Source organism: Megalops cyprinoides, chromosome 11, assembly GCF_013368585.1.
Source record: "Megalops cyprinoides isolate fMegCyp1 chromosome 11, fMegCyp1.pri, whole genome shotgun sequence".
NCBI lineage: Eukaryota > Metazoa > Chordata > Actinopteri > Elopiformes > Megalopidae > Megalops > Megalops cyprinoides.
Genome location: NC_050593.1, coordinates 22434284 through 22451118, shown reverse-complemented (window position 1 = coordinate 22451118; position 16835 = coordinate 22434284). Strand labels below are relative to the sequence as shown.

At 39.1% G+C, this 16835-nt stretch overlaps 1 protein-coding gene across 1 annotated transcript; it reads left to right on the top strand.

The window, feature by feature from the left end:
• The first annotated feature begins 4252 nt into the window (after nt 1-4252).
• tnfsf11 (TNF superfamily member 11) lies at nt 4253-14297 on the top strand. The gene is made up of 4 exons (XM_036539917.1): nt 4253-4493; nt 7377-7412; nt 13088-13220; nt 13867-14297. The coding sequence occupies exons 1-4, from the start codon at nt 4299-4301 to the stop codon at nt 14295-14297; spliced, it is 795 nt and encodes a 264-aa protein (XP_036395810.1). The 5' UTR covers nt 4253-4298.
• Nucleotides 14298-16835: the final 2538 nt, after the last annotated feature.

Genomic DNA, 16835 nt, shown 5'->3' with positions numbered 1-16835 from the left:
AATATGAGGTTACCTAGAGGACAGTGTCTTTTCCACACTGACAGTCATTATAATTATGTCTGTGTGCATGTGAGCACATGTTTAGAAACTAGGTTGCTTTCTGTGTGGCAATACAAGATCTAAGAGTTCACAAAAAAGCAAGAGCTTCACAGAAACACACATTTGCTTCAAAGGGCCACATTTGTGTATGCTGTGATTTTCTTTTTTGCTCCCATAAACCAGAAGTGTCTGCTCTAATAATCTGCATTTGGATTCACCCGAACTAACCTACCAGTTAAGATGTAACCGAATCAGGGTAATAACCTGGAATATCCCTACTTAGACATTTATTTTTCAAATTATCTCTAAAATCTGTACTTATGCTAAAACCACAGACTCCTCATAGTTCTCTGTGATGTCAAGGCAAAGGGGGAGAGCTGTAAACATCCTAGTTGCTATGGAGACATCTGAAATTCAAGGGAGTTGGGGAAGGACAAAGTTCTGGAATGAGGTCTGAGTGCTGAGTGCACTGTTCGGGAGCGCGGGAAGGTTCTCAGTGAATGTATACTCTGCTACAAAACTGAATTCCACACAGGATGTGGGATGGAGGGGAGAGACAATGAACTATGTAGCTGGTCCCGATTTTACATTTTGAAAGGCAATAGCACATTTTCCCTGGTTCCCATTGATTTCAGAGGTAATTACTTCTGTGGGGTGGGGGTTGGTCTGCTAGTCAGCAGCAATGTGGCTGGATTCAGCTGAAATATTTGACTTAGTTTAGTCTGTAAAATAATAGTAATTATGATAAAAATAAATAAAAGTGGGAAGATGGTCAATAAATATGTTTACACAGTTTGGCAGGTTGGCAGGTTGACCATTTAGAATATCAACATTTTAAAAATATAATAATACAAGGATCATTGTTTCATTAACAAGCATGGAATGGGGATACAAAGATAATATAATCTCCTCAATTTATCTGGGCTTTGACTTAAAATATCTTTATGTTTCTATTTTTAGTGTGTTTCATACATTATACTATAGGTAAAACAATTAATTTTCAGAAGGGCTAGATCATATGAATATTTTGACTGCAATTGCCAGTGACCACAATTTAAGTAATGAAATGTAGTCCTGCTTTTAATAGCAGGTCTGTAATGCTTAGTTTAGACAAGGTGAATTTTTCTGACCTGGACAAATACTCTATATTGCCCTCTTCTGGTGAAAATATTATCTGCATGCCAACAGCCTTGTGTCTTTCTGACAAGATCAGTGTACCTTACTTTTGGACAGCTTACAACCCTGTGGAAGTACCACAAAATACGTTTTCTGTTTTATATTCAGCTTGGTTAGGAAGGACAAGCTGCAAGGCTTCCGAACTGCTGCAAACGAAAATGGACGGTGCAGCTGCTGCAAGACATGGTGAGTTTGAGGGCCTATAAAAAATAAAATAAAAATAAAAAACAATGAAAAGACACAGCACACAATAACGTCCTCACGGTGACTCCACAGTCTGATGGACACGCGGAGGCCTCTGGCACGGTTCTGACTCCTGTGCTGAGTGCAGGGTGCTCTAATAATACCCTCCAGTGGCCTGCCCTGCGCTGGGAAAGTGCCCACCTGTGGTTTTTCGGCAGCTTTGCTCTCGACAGCTGTATGGTTTTGGCTCCCTGTTGCTTCCCAAGGAGCGCAGGGTTCGGCTTGTCCGACCACCTCCCGGCTCGGGCAAGAACAGCTCACATGGCAAAACAAAAGGGTATAAATACCACCCAAACCTTCCTGCCGCGGTCCCGGCTCCTGTGCTGCGCGGAAAAAAAAATAACCGAGGCGCGATCAGCCCACGGGCAAAATAAAGGGTTCTCACGGTATCCTGATGACTCCAGACCAAAGGTGGCATGTTACAGGGTAACAGAGCTCATGTAAGGCCATCCCAAGTTCAAGAGGGCAATGGAAGTTCTAGGCTTGGCTGCTTGCCTGTCTTTGCAAATGAATGAAGGTGATCTGATCATCAAGCACGGGAATCTGAAACACCGGCTTGTCGAAAGTAAAAAGCCATTACAACTGAAGTATGGTACCATACATAACCAAAATAACAAGTGTGGTTTTGTGAAAAAGCACATAATGATTGTGTATTAAATGATTTTTAGTGCCATGTGGTTTAATGGTTTGGGGGAGAGAGATGCAAAGAGCCAAGTTCCTTCCGTGAACTCTACTGACACTCGTTGACTTGCTTGTATTTCGTAAGATGACTTTTTCCCCCTTCTCTATTATCACTACCCCCTGCCTGTCTATTTCAAATGGAGGCTTTTCCAGCTTGGTTTTCAAATACTACTTTAGCCTGTTATTTCATGTTAAATTCCTTGTAAAACAAAAAGCAAACCTTGCACGGAGAGTTGTTTTGGTTTACATGGGTGCACGCTCTCCCCAGGACATTGAGTGATCTGAAACAGCACAGATGTGGTCTGTCAACTTGTTTGATAATGGTCCTGGATACTCCACACAAGCAGTCTGCCCCGGTCCATACCAGACAGACCACTGTGTTCCCAGACTGACCATTGTGTTTATAACAAGCTCCAGAACTCCCTGACCCCCTCTCTTAAGCTGTTGACTCCCACCAAAACCTTTGTGTATGATATTATTATCACAACCATGCATCATAAAATTCTTCTCTCTTCACCTGGCCCCTTTCCCGTGAAGGGAGAATATTTTCCACATTATCTTTTTGGCTGATGTTCAACCCAGACAAAAAGTCAATCAACTCTCATTTGCGATCTATGGTAGGCCAACTCTGTTTCTTGTAAAATAGCCATCTAGGTGAAGGGGGAGGATAGGGTTCAAACACGTAGTGTCTTACTTGTTCATTTTTTCACGTCTTACTAATTCACCATGACAAAGTACTGATAAACAATAAGCTCCTCAGTAACTTCAGCACAACAGATCTATTCCATATGTGGAAAATTAATATGAAATAGAAGATTGCTGAATGAATATTTGACTACATGGGTGAATGCATGTGTGATTAGAAATTTATTCCACCATTTCACCATGTGATTTCAAATGAAAAACCAATAGACAGTGATGGTTTTAGGATTTCAAATAACCCCAAACCAGCTGCAAGATTAATGGAATTTTTGAAATAAGGTAATGGACACTTTTCTGTGAAGTACTGTGAAGACAATGCAGACAGGGGAACTGAAATACGATCTGATCAGATCAGATGGATATCTCATTTCCGAACTTACTCCGGAATCTACAACAGACTGAGCATATGGAGTCTAGATTCCGTATTTATATTGTCTGTCTGTAAAATGTGCTGTATGATCCTGAACACAAAAAAATGTACTTCCTCCAACAGATATATTGATTGTTCTTCCAGAATAAGGGACAGACCCAATATACAGGGCTTATCAGAGATATGTCTATAGGAGAAAATTAAGTTTTTAATGTTAGATATGTTCAACCCCCAAGGTGCTGATGCACTTGATACTAATATGAGACACTTACCACACACCTGAGAAATGCTTTGTTCAACTTAATGTCTGGCTGTCAAACCAAGAAAGGTGAAAAGGCCATGTTGTTTAGCTTTTACTTGGCATCAGCTTTTCAGTGACAGCGCAGGTCATGGCTATTATTGCATCATATAAGATTTACATCACATGAATAGCAGAAATTAAGACATCAATAGGATTTATGTCCCTTTGTGTATTCCAGAGCTAGTGACACAGTTGATTACTAACATCTGCTATGTGTCAGGTATGTCAAGGAAAACTACTAGTAATGATATGTCAAACAAAAATTCATCCTGAAAACTCTCCCATGCAGTACATTTCCAAATCTAGATCTATCGCAAAAAGAAAGAAACAACAGACAGCAATAGACATAGATCAGGGTGTCTTAAACCTTTGTGCACGCTAATGACCTCCCACATCCACCAAACTGCATATATCAGTAGACTTGCACAGTGATTTAATATTGGCTTTCAAACAAAACTGCTGATGGAACCGTGTAGCTCGGGAAATTGCTCATATAATAGCAATCTGTCATTCTATCACATCATATCGTGTGTGTGTGTGTGTGTGTATGTGACCTCACTTTTTTGACAGTAGTTCTTCGCATAATTTCATGCTCATCGTCAGTTTAACTTAAATTGTTGTCTCCTGTGGCCCTACACATGGAGAGTGATTGAGATAACTATAATCTGATTGGCTCTCTCACTCTGGAAAGGAAGCTAACTACACTGCCCACCCACTGTTTTTAGTATGAAGCCTTGGCCGTCAGTTGCTTGCTCCCACTAAGAAGAATATTATACGCGATCGCTCATGGCAGCTAATGATTATCGTGTTTACCTGCGGAACCCTGGCGACATGGAGAACGGTCAAGCGCGTTTCCACTCCGGCCAGAGCGCGGAACCGACTTGCAGACCTCTTGTTTTTGGAACGCTCGTTGTAATGGGATTGCTTCAGATTGCATCGAGTGTAGCAATCTTGTTACACTTAACTGGTTACCTAAACGAGGTAGGAGAAGTTTACGCTTCATATGCATAATTTGAAAATGTCAATGGCTTCGTGCGACGCAGTTTAACATGTTACAGTAGTATTTTGTGTTGTTTTCACAGTAGTTTGTGTTTCTATCTATTCTTCATTCGGCGTGCATATGCTTAACGATAAAAACTGTCTTTGGCTCATTTTCATGGTTACGTATTGTTACTGAAATGGAAGACACCACACCAGTCGATTCTTTTAAAAATTATTTGTTTACGCTATGCACGGCGTTGTCAAAATCCCTTTCGTTTCGAAAGTTATAAGATACTATGTTTAACTTTTTTGCACTCTATAGTTAAACTATAGAGGGTGCTTTCACAAAATTTCCTCGAAATTCAGATCGCATCAGTGTGGGGACCGCAAATGTCTGCTTTTGTTAGCTGCGTGTTTTCGTTTTTTCTTTTCTTTTTCTTTTTTGCTCTGATCGGCCACAGCAAGAGTTCACTGAAGTCACTCAAAAATGAATAGCTTGGTCTTGTGTTTCAGTATTACCATGTCCATGTCCATTACAACAAACCACGAGGAACCGGCATTTGGCTGGAAAGGTGCAACTCAGTTCAATGTCGTGGGACTTGTTCTTCGATAATATTTACATTGTGATATTTACTGTATTCAGATTCGATGGAATTTGCTGGCAGCATTAAGCTCTTTGGTTCCATGCGTCGCATTTCTTGCCAGCTGAAATCAGTGTTGTAGAACATGCTCGCTACGGAATAATTTGAAGATATACTAGCTATTTTGGAAGACAATCTGTAAAAACCTGAAATCTGAAACAGGAAAGAGTACACAAATACACTTTTAAACACACACACACACACACACACACACACACACACACATTAAAAACACTGTCTGAGTTCTACAGAGTAAGCTACTTTATTTAGAGATATTATTTATAGTGTTTCAAAGATAAGTCTCACACAGTGGTAAATAGTACAGTTTCTCTCACACTTGCTGTACACAACGATAGAGGTAGCGTTTCGTGTGGGATCCACAGGTTTGGACCCTGAAGCGCTTTCCCAGCTACTTCGGGGTCCAGCCTAATTAACACATCGTGCGCTTTAGGGGTCGCACAGAATTGTCTGTGAATAAAAGTAACCATCTCATTTAGCCTGTAGCACTAATTGGAGTTTTAAATTACTCGGTAGGTTACTGAAAATAAATGCGAGAGTAAATGTTTAGTTCGACATAGGAAGCACACACAAAGACAATGGTATACACACAGTTTAATTTATACATGCTGGGTATGTTCAACCAACTACTTTCCGGAATATTTAACATATCACTACCACATGTGCCTTTTAAGAACTTATTTGTTTTTATCCAGGCAGAGATGCGCGTTATCCAGCATTGTTTCTCAAAGCGTTTTTTTTTTTTTTTTGATAAAAAAAGTGGTGAAAAAGGTTTAAAAGTGGTGTTTTTGATGGAACGATTAGCCATCATCATTCCACATTCTAATTAAGTTCTGCATCCTCTGACACAAATGTATTAAGATGGTGTTATCGTCAAGTTTAGCAGCTGGTGGTTCCAGTTCTGGGACAATCAACACAAAACATAAACGGTGCTGTTGTTTTGCAACATTTGATAGCAGTATAGGCATGTAACCAACTCCAGCTTTCCTCATTTGAGTTGGAACGCAGAAAATAATACCATTTTGTTTAGTGAGGCTTTGGCATAAACAGAGCAGTGTGCGTCGTGAGCTTGTTAAGTCCTGGATTGCAGCCGGGGCTGCAGACGCAAAAAAAGAGAGCGAGTACATTTCAGTTGTGTTTGGCATGGGATTGAGATCGTCTTCGGAAACGGCCATTGAAGGGGGGAAAAAAACATCCGAGGTCTCGGACCTCATTTTTACATCCCTACACCAGACATGTCATATTCAGCGGCTCTGCCTGATTGCAGAGAATTAGATTTGAAAGGAAAAACGGGGACAAATCCAAAATGATATTGCACTTTGAATAATACCCTTTCTGATGACAGCTCAGTAACTACTTTACTGAAAGTCTTTCGGCTGCTGGGAACAGGAAAAGCCTATGTCTGTTACGCAGTGTCACGTCTAGTATTGATGAGGACTAACAAGTAGTACTCAGAAAAGCCCACATTCAGCAGTTTAGGTGCTTCTAGAGTCAGACAGGCGGTTCAGTACTGTCAGTTGGTTATGGGTTTGCACTTTTACAAGAAAGGTGTAAAATGTGCAAATATCCACTGCACTACAAGCCTTGGGCTATGTACATTGACTGACTAACGAACTGCCTGGACTAATGAGAGACACATCCTGAAACAGGCTTCATGAATGCTGTGTTTTTGTGATAAACGCTAAAGCGTAGCGACAGCTCTGAAAGTGAATGGCATGCCATAATCCATACTATACTTTGCTGAAGGGACTTGCTGTAATCATAGATACATTGGGACAATGCCTTTATTAAAATAGCCAAATTAGTTATTTAGCTCATACTTCATGTGTGGTAGTGTTTGATTTTTACGCAACTTGGTAACAGTCCAAATTGACTGGTTAATGGCGAAGTGCGATATTTTTACTCTTTGGTTTCACAGGAAGCACTTGAGATAGGCACCAATTCTTATCAAGTAATTTCCTGATAGATATGTTAGTGCCTGTGATGTTAAGAAATTAGTCATCAGTTTCATCAGGATTTCTTAAAATAATTATTGCAAGTTTTGCTAAGCAATGGATCGCAATAAGCTATTACTAAGCACATGGTAAATACCAGATAAATAGGGAACTCTAAAATAAAGTGTGAATGCATGTACCATGTTGCATTAAAATGTTACAGTCCATTGTGGATTTTCTGAGAGAGATATGCTGGATTAATTACAGTTCTCTTCATTTTATTTTTCTAGGTAGACTTTTCCTTGTACCAGCAGAAGCCACTGGAGGTGAGTTACTCTTCTGAGCACTTGCAAATCAAACCAGGCAGTGAGTGAGTTTGGAGAAACACACATTGGCCTCAGATCTAAAAATGTAAAAACTCTGGCACTAGGTGCAGAGGACATTCCACACGTTTAATGACTAAAAGAGCCAGTATATCTGTTACTAAAGGGCTGTGTTTTGTACAATGAGCACATAAGGGCCATGTTGTCAAGGTTTTGTTACATATTTTGGCTTCTAACTGACCCTTATCGTCACAGTCCACTTGACCTCCTGATACAGTCAGGCTGCAAAGATGGTCTAGGGTCAGAGAAAACTGCCCCACTACATTTCACCGTCAGGTTACTTTTTACCACGGTTCTTTCATGCCCGTTTTATCCATATGTACAGTACAGTACAATCAGTACAGTACGTACAGTGCTGTAATTTAGAATGGAATGAAATGCAATATTGACCCTTCCCCTAATTACAAATGAATCATTCAATACCAATTTTGGACTTCCTGTGGATCAGTATAAGGGATTCTTTGCTGCAAAAAGAAAACATCATTACCCAGTTATATGGTGCATAGCGCTCACCTTCTGTCTGTTCTGTTTTCACTTTTTTAATCCAAATTATTGCAACAATAAAGCCAATAAAAAGTTCCGCTTGATTATCTGAAATAAGATGGACCAGTCTAAATAATGTAGTGTGTATAATAAAACACATATAATATTGTAATATGCCTTACTTGTAGTTTACTTGTAGTCATTATACCTACACATATCTTGTGTTTTGTGTTTGTGCAGTCCAGGGGATGCACATCTGGTATATCACAATGCAGCACAGCAGTGAAATACAAACACAACACAGTTGTGTTTGTGGAGTGGTGCACTACTTGTCAGTTATTCAGACTGTATGTAATAGCTAAAAGTCAGTGATGAGGTGTATTATGTCATTATTTCTCTTGATGCTGGATGTTTCAATTAAGACCTTGAAGTGTGACGTTTTCCATCAACAAATATGAAACAATTCTGAAATGCAGGTTCCTCATTTTGTTTGAACTGAACTGAAAATGATGAGTCACAGTAAATGGACAGTGGCAGATCCCTTTCTCAGGATATCTTCCTGATGATTTTGGATTCTTTCTTCTTCTTCAGCTTGCACTATTTTCTTTTGGGACTCTGCTGGACCTGTTTCTGTGTTGTTGCAGTGCCTTGTTTCATTTTTTTCTGGAGCTTGGGATTCAATGAGAGCTGTCGTGAAGACAAAGTAAACTTGTATTATTAGATTCATGTGCTTGTGGGATACAGTTCTATGGTTTCTTTCATTTGCTGTAAAATGCATTCTACATGCCACATCTGCTTCAGATTCAGTTACCGTTGTGGTCAGGTATTGCTTAGAAAGGGTCAACCCCAAAGCTGCTCCTGACAATGTAACTGATGGGATTAACAGCAGAGATGAATCCTATATACATGTCTTTCACTTAGCTCAAGGTGTCATATCACCCCAAACCCTAACATAAATTTAACATTTAGGTATGTTGCCCTAATATATCATGGTTAGGTACTTTGTGTAGGCTAAAAGCACTTCCTAATGTATGCCTATATGCCTAACACTATTTCAGTTTGATGCTTATTAGTGTGTTACTTACTGCTACATTACATTACATGCACTTTACAGATGCTCTTATCCAGAATGACTTATAGCACAATAGAACATAAATGTATCCATTCAAGTTAAAATCCTGTTCTGCCCTATGCCCTGTTCTTGTTGCTCATGTGATGTGCACATAATGTAAATTGCATGATGGCTTTGTAAAATGGCTCTGCATAAGACGATCGGTCAAATGAATGACAAATGTATACCATGGTATACCACATGACCTACTGTAGCTTGCAACATGAGTCTCTTAGGGGGAGAGTAGCTTAAATGGTATCTTGACTCTTAGAGGTGGTATCGCCATTCTTTCCAGACTTGTGTGCAGTGAGCGCACATGTATACCAGAATTGTTAAAGCTGCTTTATCGGAATCTGCACTTGTTGAGGTTACAGCACTTCCTTATGAGTTGCATTGAGAATGCCTGCAGCAGTAAACCATAGCAGTATCGGAGTAATGTATCTGATGGAGATTACCGCCGTGCACATGGCCTCCAGTATTTGTCATTCAAACTAAGAGAAGGAATCAGGTTTCAGGATTCAAGTTCCAGATATAGACCAGTGCTCTGGATATAGTATGAATCCTTACTGCTGGGTGTGGGGTTCTTTGGGTTGGATTTACACCACATTGATGGCGTAATGGAAAAAAAAAAAAACCTGTTTTCAATTATTAAAATCGCTGCAAATATGAATGTTTAGGGTCATCGTTTGATGGGTGTAATGTTGCCTTAATGAATGCTAACCGTGGTCGTACCTTTTGCAGAGTGTCTTACAAATGAATTAAGCTGCAGTGAACTTGGCTTTGCCTTCTATTTTGGAAAATGTTGAATTGAGTGTGGTAAAAAATGAATAACAAGAACCTGATGTTGTACTTATTATAGTTCTCTATGATTTGAGCGGTGCTTGTTTAACCTTGTCTGCCCTCTTTATGTGTTGTGTCAGCTCTGCCTGTACTCTCAGAACTGTTGAGCATCGGGACAAAATGCAACTGGTATGATCTGATAGGGGTTCAATCCCAAGCCTGTTTGATGTACAGGCCCCAAATGATCAGAGTCTCTTTCCAGGAGGACTGATCAAAGTCTTGTTTTGTTTCAAGGTATTGAGGCTTCAGTCTGCAGGGTACTGATATCACTGTCTTACTTCAGAGTCAGCTGATAGGAATATAAGCACTCTCCTAATCTTCCTTCTGGTTTCCTGCTAACTAAGATTATATTATATTCAGAGAAAGTAAAATATTCATAGACTGAACCTCTATGTTTAGGCCACTGTAATGACAGATAAATGAGTATTCTCTCGAGTCTGACCACAAACCTCTTTGTCTTCCCTTTTGGGTAGTTCATATTATGAGGAAGTTATATTTCTTCGATTCTTGGCCAGAATATTTAATTAATGTTTGCAAGTAAAGTCACAATATTGTGCAAGAAAAATAAAAAAAGAAAAAAATAAGTAACACTTGCTTACACTTGATACACCCACATTGTGGAAAATTTGAATAGATCCCTGCTGTCTTGACCTATTTCAGTCCCTTTTCCTGGCAAGCTCAATGAGGTGGTTCAGCACTGGACCACCTATCAGAGATAGACTCCACAAAGCTAGCAGTATGAGGTTTTGATTTCGTGTTTTCTCTGCAGCATTGTTTGCATTGCAGATTGCTTTTTGGGAGACAGACTACGCTAATTCTAGACTGCCAAACACGCACTGCCTTCGAAAAGCATGCCTACACCTGTTTTGTAAATAAATATAGAACCCACAATATTGGTCATGGAAGGGATAAAATTGAGTACTGCCAGAAGTATACAGTGTTTTCCCCAAGAATATTTACAAGAGTTTATAAGAGTCTTTATTTTTTTTCTTTGGTTTGTCTTTGTTTGTATTCTGTTTGTATCTCTCGTTTAAATATACAGTAAGTTGATAGGAAATGATTAGGAACTGGACACGCAACCAGAATATTCAGCTCTCTGGTGGGATGCAGCAGTTGAAAGGTAATGACAGCACGGTTCTTAACCTGAATTGCCTCAGTAAATAAGTAGCCGTAGAAATGCACAGTATGTGAAATATAAGCCGTGTAAGTCACCTCTGGATAATAACATCTGTGAAGCACACTGCTTTGTACACTATGATCTACTGAGGTTTAAGTATCTTATCTAGGATCTGCTGTTCTAGGAGCTGCTGCAATTTGGAGAGATTACCTTTGACTGAACTTCCAAAACATTTGTGTATTGTTTGTGTATCCTTCTTAACTTGGCTTGCCTGAAATGCTTAGTTATTATGAGATATGAGTACACTGTCCTTATTGACTTGCCCTGGAATGACATGCTGTAGATTGAATTCTTTAATCCTTTAGCTGTAGCTATCAGTGACATTTCATTCATAGCTCAGATTATCTAAAAGGAAGAAATTTCTGAAAAAGTAAGTTATGACATGCGTTTTATTTTTAAATAATTAATTACTGACTTAATGTAAAACTGGTTTTAAGTGTCAGGCAACACTCTACAGCTTTTTCTTTCCGCTCTTCAAGTATATCTATCATAGGCTTGCTATGATAAAGACCACAGAAAAAGGGTCATGAAGACAATATTTCATTTTCCAACTAAATCTAGTTTTGGGGAATCCCCATGACTTACAAACGATGTTACATGTCATCATGACCTAATTTCCATATGCCTCTGTGTTGCCCCCATGCTCACAAGAAGAAAGATCACTGCTTTTCAAAGCTCTTGTTCTTTAGTGTGCTGCTCCATTTAGAGAACGTCCGACTATGCATATATAATTTCAGAGATCTTTGAAAGAATGAAGCCAGGGAATGTATTTCATTGAATGTACCATGCATTTCAAAAACTTAAAACCGTCAAGGCCATCAGCTTACTGTGTACTTTGTATGGGCAACCAACTGCTTTCTTAGGGGTTCATTTACTGATTCATATCAGCACCTACTGACATAAAGTTAAAATAACAGTAAATAACTTAATTAATTAAATGCTCAGAGAAAGGTGGACTCATTACACTTAAATGGAATCAACTATGTAGGTCCCCTGTCTGGTGAGAACAGACTGCTTGAAAAATGATTAGCTTCCATGTGAGGAAGGTATCTTGAAAGTTGGAATTAACGGCACCAGATATATTGTAACTATTCCAACCATATTAACACAACTTCAAATGAAATTAAACTTAGCCAGTTTGTGCTGCCATACAAAATGGTCATATTAGAATAATTAATGTCATTATAAATATCACCGATTATTATTAGTAGTATTAATTGGTCCTAGAAAATATTTTTTCCTCAGGTTCAGTTTGCACATCAAAGCATCTCTTTATGGTCATTTGAACAATAGACTGTCAAGGTTCCATCAGAAACTATTTTTAACATATAATGAAATGAAAGGGCTTGTGCATTACTCTTTGGCATCTGTGGTACATATTAATTTGGTATGTGTTCATTTGCCACACTGCTGCCATCACTGTCCTGGAGAAGTACTGGATTAAGTGGAATATGTTAGAGATGAGTGGACTATGGTGTGCTAAATGCACTTCCCTTGTTGTTCACTTGCCCCGTTTAAATGCATGTAGTACAAGTCCACGTACATGAAGACCATGTCTAGCAAGACATCTTAAAAAGCTTAGTCAATGAAGTTAATGTGGTAATATTCTTTTTTCCTCATATCTCATTTTTAACATATATTAGTCATATCTGAGCAAGCCTAAGATATGTTAAACCATGTTGATCTGTAAAAATGGCATATACTTCAATTAATTTTAGCTGCACAATGGTGGCTTATGTCATTTTTAGATAACTTGTGATACATAAGATGCAAGTTGTGAGTGAATAACCATGACACACATTGGATTTTACTCAACCGTATGTAAATATAGAATACGCAGGCTTGTTACTCCCTAAGGGTAGCTGTCATCTGAATATTTAGAAGCAAAGATTATCATGGAAAAAGCCTGGTTAGATATTTGATTAGTTTTGTCTACTGATCCCACTGTTGTGAACTGTGTATGAAGCGGTCATTAATTGATGATCCCTGCTCCACCTGTGTCTACAGGAAGCTGAGACAGGGCCAGTACTTGCCGACGCTCTCAGAGATTCAAGGAAAAGGGAACGATGTCCAAAAAACCGGAGGGATGGTATACCAGCAGCCCATCTGCCCATCAAAGCACCTATCGACTATGTCCCCAGTAAGTTCCTCCACCGGAGTGATGCTGTGTGTTTCTAGCATTTCTGTAATGTGTTGAGTAGTAAGGATGGATACATCTCAGGGTAGGTGGCTCAGGGGAAGCAGTGCTGAATGGTGAATGGTTCTGGATTCTGTTGGAGATGCAGGTTCTATTCAAAGCTTGGACAGTGCTAATCTTTTCTACTGTGAAGTGCTTCACTGTGTCTGTAGTTCTCTGGCTCAATTTGTGGGTATAAAAACTTGTCATTCATTCTGGATCAAAGGATCTACCAAAAACACTACATATAACAGATTAAAATTACTTTACTAATCAAAATTACTTTAAAAAAGGAATCTATGTTGTATCAATAAAACTTGATTACCAAAAATCTTCATGACTGAGGTCTACATCCATCATAACCACAAGCAAGTTAGTAGTTATCTGGTCCAACCTCTTATTTTAATGGAATGATAACAACGGAGTTCAGCTATGCAAGTCATGATTTATTACTTATTTAATAAATTAAATACTTTATGATTAGTGCTCTGACAGCTGACTGCTGCTTAAAGTGTCACTGAAGAAACACTTGCTTAAATTCACCTAACGATAAGGACAGTGCAGTGGGAAGGAAGTGGGGCCTGAGCCAGACTCTCTGTTGTGTTTTCAGAGGGAGAGGTTCGGGCCATGATGATACAGTGGAACGAAGCCCAGGCGCACTTGGAAAAAATCCGATACCACGACGGACGCATCCTGGTCCAGGAGGAGGGATTGTACTACGTTTACGCAAAGACCTGTTTCCGGCTCTACGACGTGGAGCCGGGCTCCTTGTCCGATTACCTGAAGGACGGCAACGCACAGCTGTTTCAGTATGTCTACCACGAGAAATACACCCAGCCGACGACCACACCCAAGGTTCTCATGAAGAGTGGGAGCACTAAACGCTGGAAGAGCGAGGACTATAACATGTACTGTGAGCAGCAAGGCAGGCTCTTCCGACTGAAAGAGGGGGATGGGCTGTATGTCAGCGTGTCACACTTGTGGATGCTGGACCCAGAGGCAGAAGGGAGTTACTTTGGTGCTTTCAAGATAAGCAACTGAACCTTGTTTTTTTCTGCTACTGAACTTTGTGTGCATACAAGTCTGCCCTATGAACATTTTTTTAATGATCAAGAACCACTGAGTACTTATTTGCAAGAGTACTGACTGTTTTATTCTAATTTTCATTTTGTTAGAAATGGTGACATTGATGTTCATCATTTTATGACTTCATCAGCATACTTAACAACATCCGTTTAAAGAAGAATGTTTTTAGTTTTCATACTTAGGTTTTAAATTAATTCAAAAGCCTGGTCATCTGATATTGAAATTCTGTAAACCCAGTACAATTTTTATGAGTGTATCTTGCCTAGTAAAATGTTAAATAACCTCTAATTGTACTGAGGTTGTGAGGAGCAATATAAAATGTGTTAAATTTTTCTAGGATTGTCACGGTGCCATGTATGTAATTCAAGAGAGAGCACTTTTAAAACACCCAGCATATATTTTCTATCTTTAATTACTCATTTTATGCAACGTCTTTTAGTCAGCTTTTTTTCTATTGTTGTTTTGTGTGTTTTTAAAGTTTAGACAATCTAGCATAATTTTAAAAAAATGCTTTTTGGTTAAAGAAAAAGATTGCTCTCTGCATCTGAATGTAGACTGCCATACAGTGACTTTTCCCTTTCTCTTTGTATGGTATGTCAAAAGCAGTGCTGTAAGGGTCAGCTCATTCAACATTGTCATATAATTGTGCTGTTTGTTTAGCACTTCCAAACACTGACAAACACACACCCAAACACTGAATGAATCCGTTTCATTGATCCCACAAGAATTAAGAGCTACAAATCCCCAACAGAACCATGTAAAGAAGTACAGAGGGTTAAATGTGCTAAATGTGGTTTAAATAAGTATGAATGTGTTATCGTAAATTGAATCAAGATTATCATTTTAGCTCATCACCCTTGCCCTTGGTGTCTTTAGGGTGCAAGGAATTGTATGGTGAGGCAACACAAGTGTTAAAGCTTGCTGTCTGGAGGGGGCTTTAGAAATATCCTCATGGTCAAACATAATTCAGAATTGACTGCTCTCCATAGCCTGGTTGGCCTTACAGCCATCAGGAATCCCTGCCAAAGCACTGACTCGGCCACCACTTCCAGCCATATTCCCAACCTCCATTTCTCGAGTGCTGTGGAGATTTTGTGGCATGGGCACTTTGACCTGCTTCGGTTCAGGACTTCCAGGTTCTGTATGAGGTGAAAGTGTTCTTCAATCCATTAGTTTAAGAGCCTATGCTTGTGAAATTGCAGGAAAATCTGCCTACATTTTTAGTTATGTGTACCCAAAGTTTTTGACAATTCATCCATGTTATCTACTGTATACCTTGGATTCTGTTAGGTTAATGGGCTTGGGGTCTACTTTCTGAAGGCCACAGCTTTTGAGGAGAGGAGGGATTTGTGACCTCAGTGGTTAGTGTATCTTTACAAGCAGAGAAAGAGATTATTGTGAAGTGTAAATTGTTCCAAAGAAATAGGCATGATGCTTAAAAAAAAGCGCATGATTGTGGTCTTTGAGGTTCAGGTAAAACAGGGGTCACACTGTTCCGGAAGGGATGCAGTCTACCATGTTTTCTGGTCCTTGACCTTTACGGAACTGTTTGCTACATGATAAAAAAATACACAAAGATTAAATTGTGTAAAAGTGTAGCTGAAAGAATATTTTGATGTATTATTATGTAGTCTGAGTATTATATCGCTTATTAGATTATCGTATCGATTCAATCAAAAGCGTACTGTCTGAAACAGGAAGACTTCAGCACTGTGGCCCTCTGGGAAGTGTGAGGGGCACCCCTGTGGTACAGGATTTGGTTGCCTACCTCAGACTGCATCCTGGGCTCTGTACTCCGTGCTCTGTGTTTTTTGATTAAACAGAGGTTAGGTCACAGACTGCACCCCCTGACCCCCACCCCTAGCATATTAATTTACTTCTGTTGCTCTTTCCTAAATGGGTTCTGTAAATACTACGCTTTGTATGAAAAGCAAAATACATGTGCAAGTTTTAAAGAAAAAAGAAACTTAAGATAGCTGGACTGTCTGTCTGTCATTGTAAGAACTAACAATCTTGATGTAAGGTTGTGGTGGAACCAAACTGAGTTTGGTGCACCTTTTTTTAATTTAAAGAAAACAAGTTCCTTTCTCCTTTTCCTTGAATGGAAGGAAAATGAGAAAATGCACTAAATGAATTTATTTATTTGGTATAAAATCATAACTCATTGACAGTTCATTCACATTGAAGCATGAATGTTTATTTTATGTCTGCATTCTGTTGTTTCTTCATTTTTAGAGAGAGGCTGCACCCAGGTGTAGTTGTAGATGCGCTTTTAGCAATACACAAGGTGCTCCTTTACCATTGAAACAGATACGTTTCTTTGAAAAGAAATGGCTGCATTTGTGTATTTCAACATTGACAATTCTGTGTGCAAATGCCTAGCTAAAGCAGAAAATGATGTTAATTGGGGAAGTTTTTTTTTTTTTTTTAAGAACTATTCTCAAACAAATACATTATGTGTTTTTGTACTTGTTATTTATATCATTTAAAATA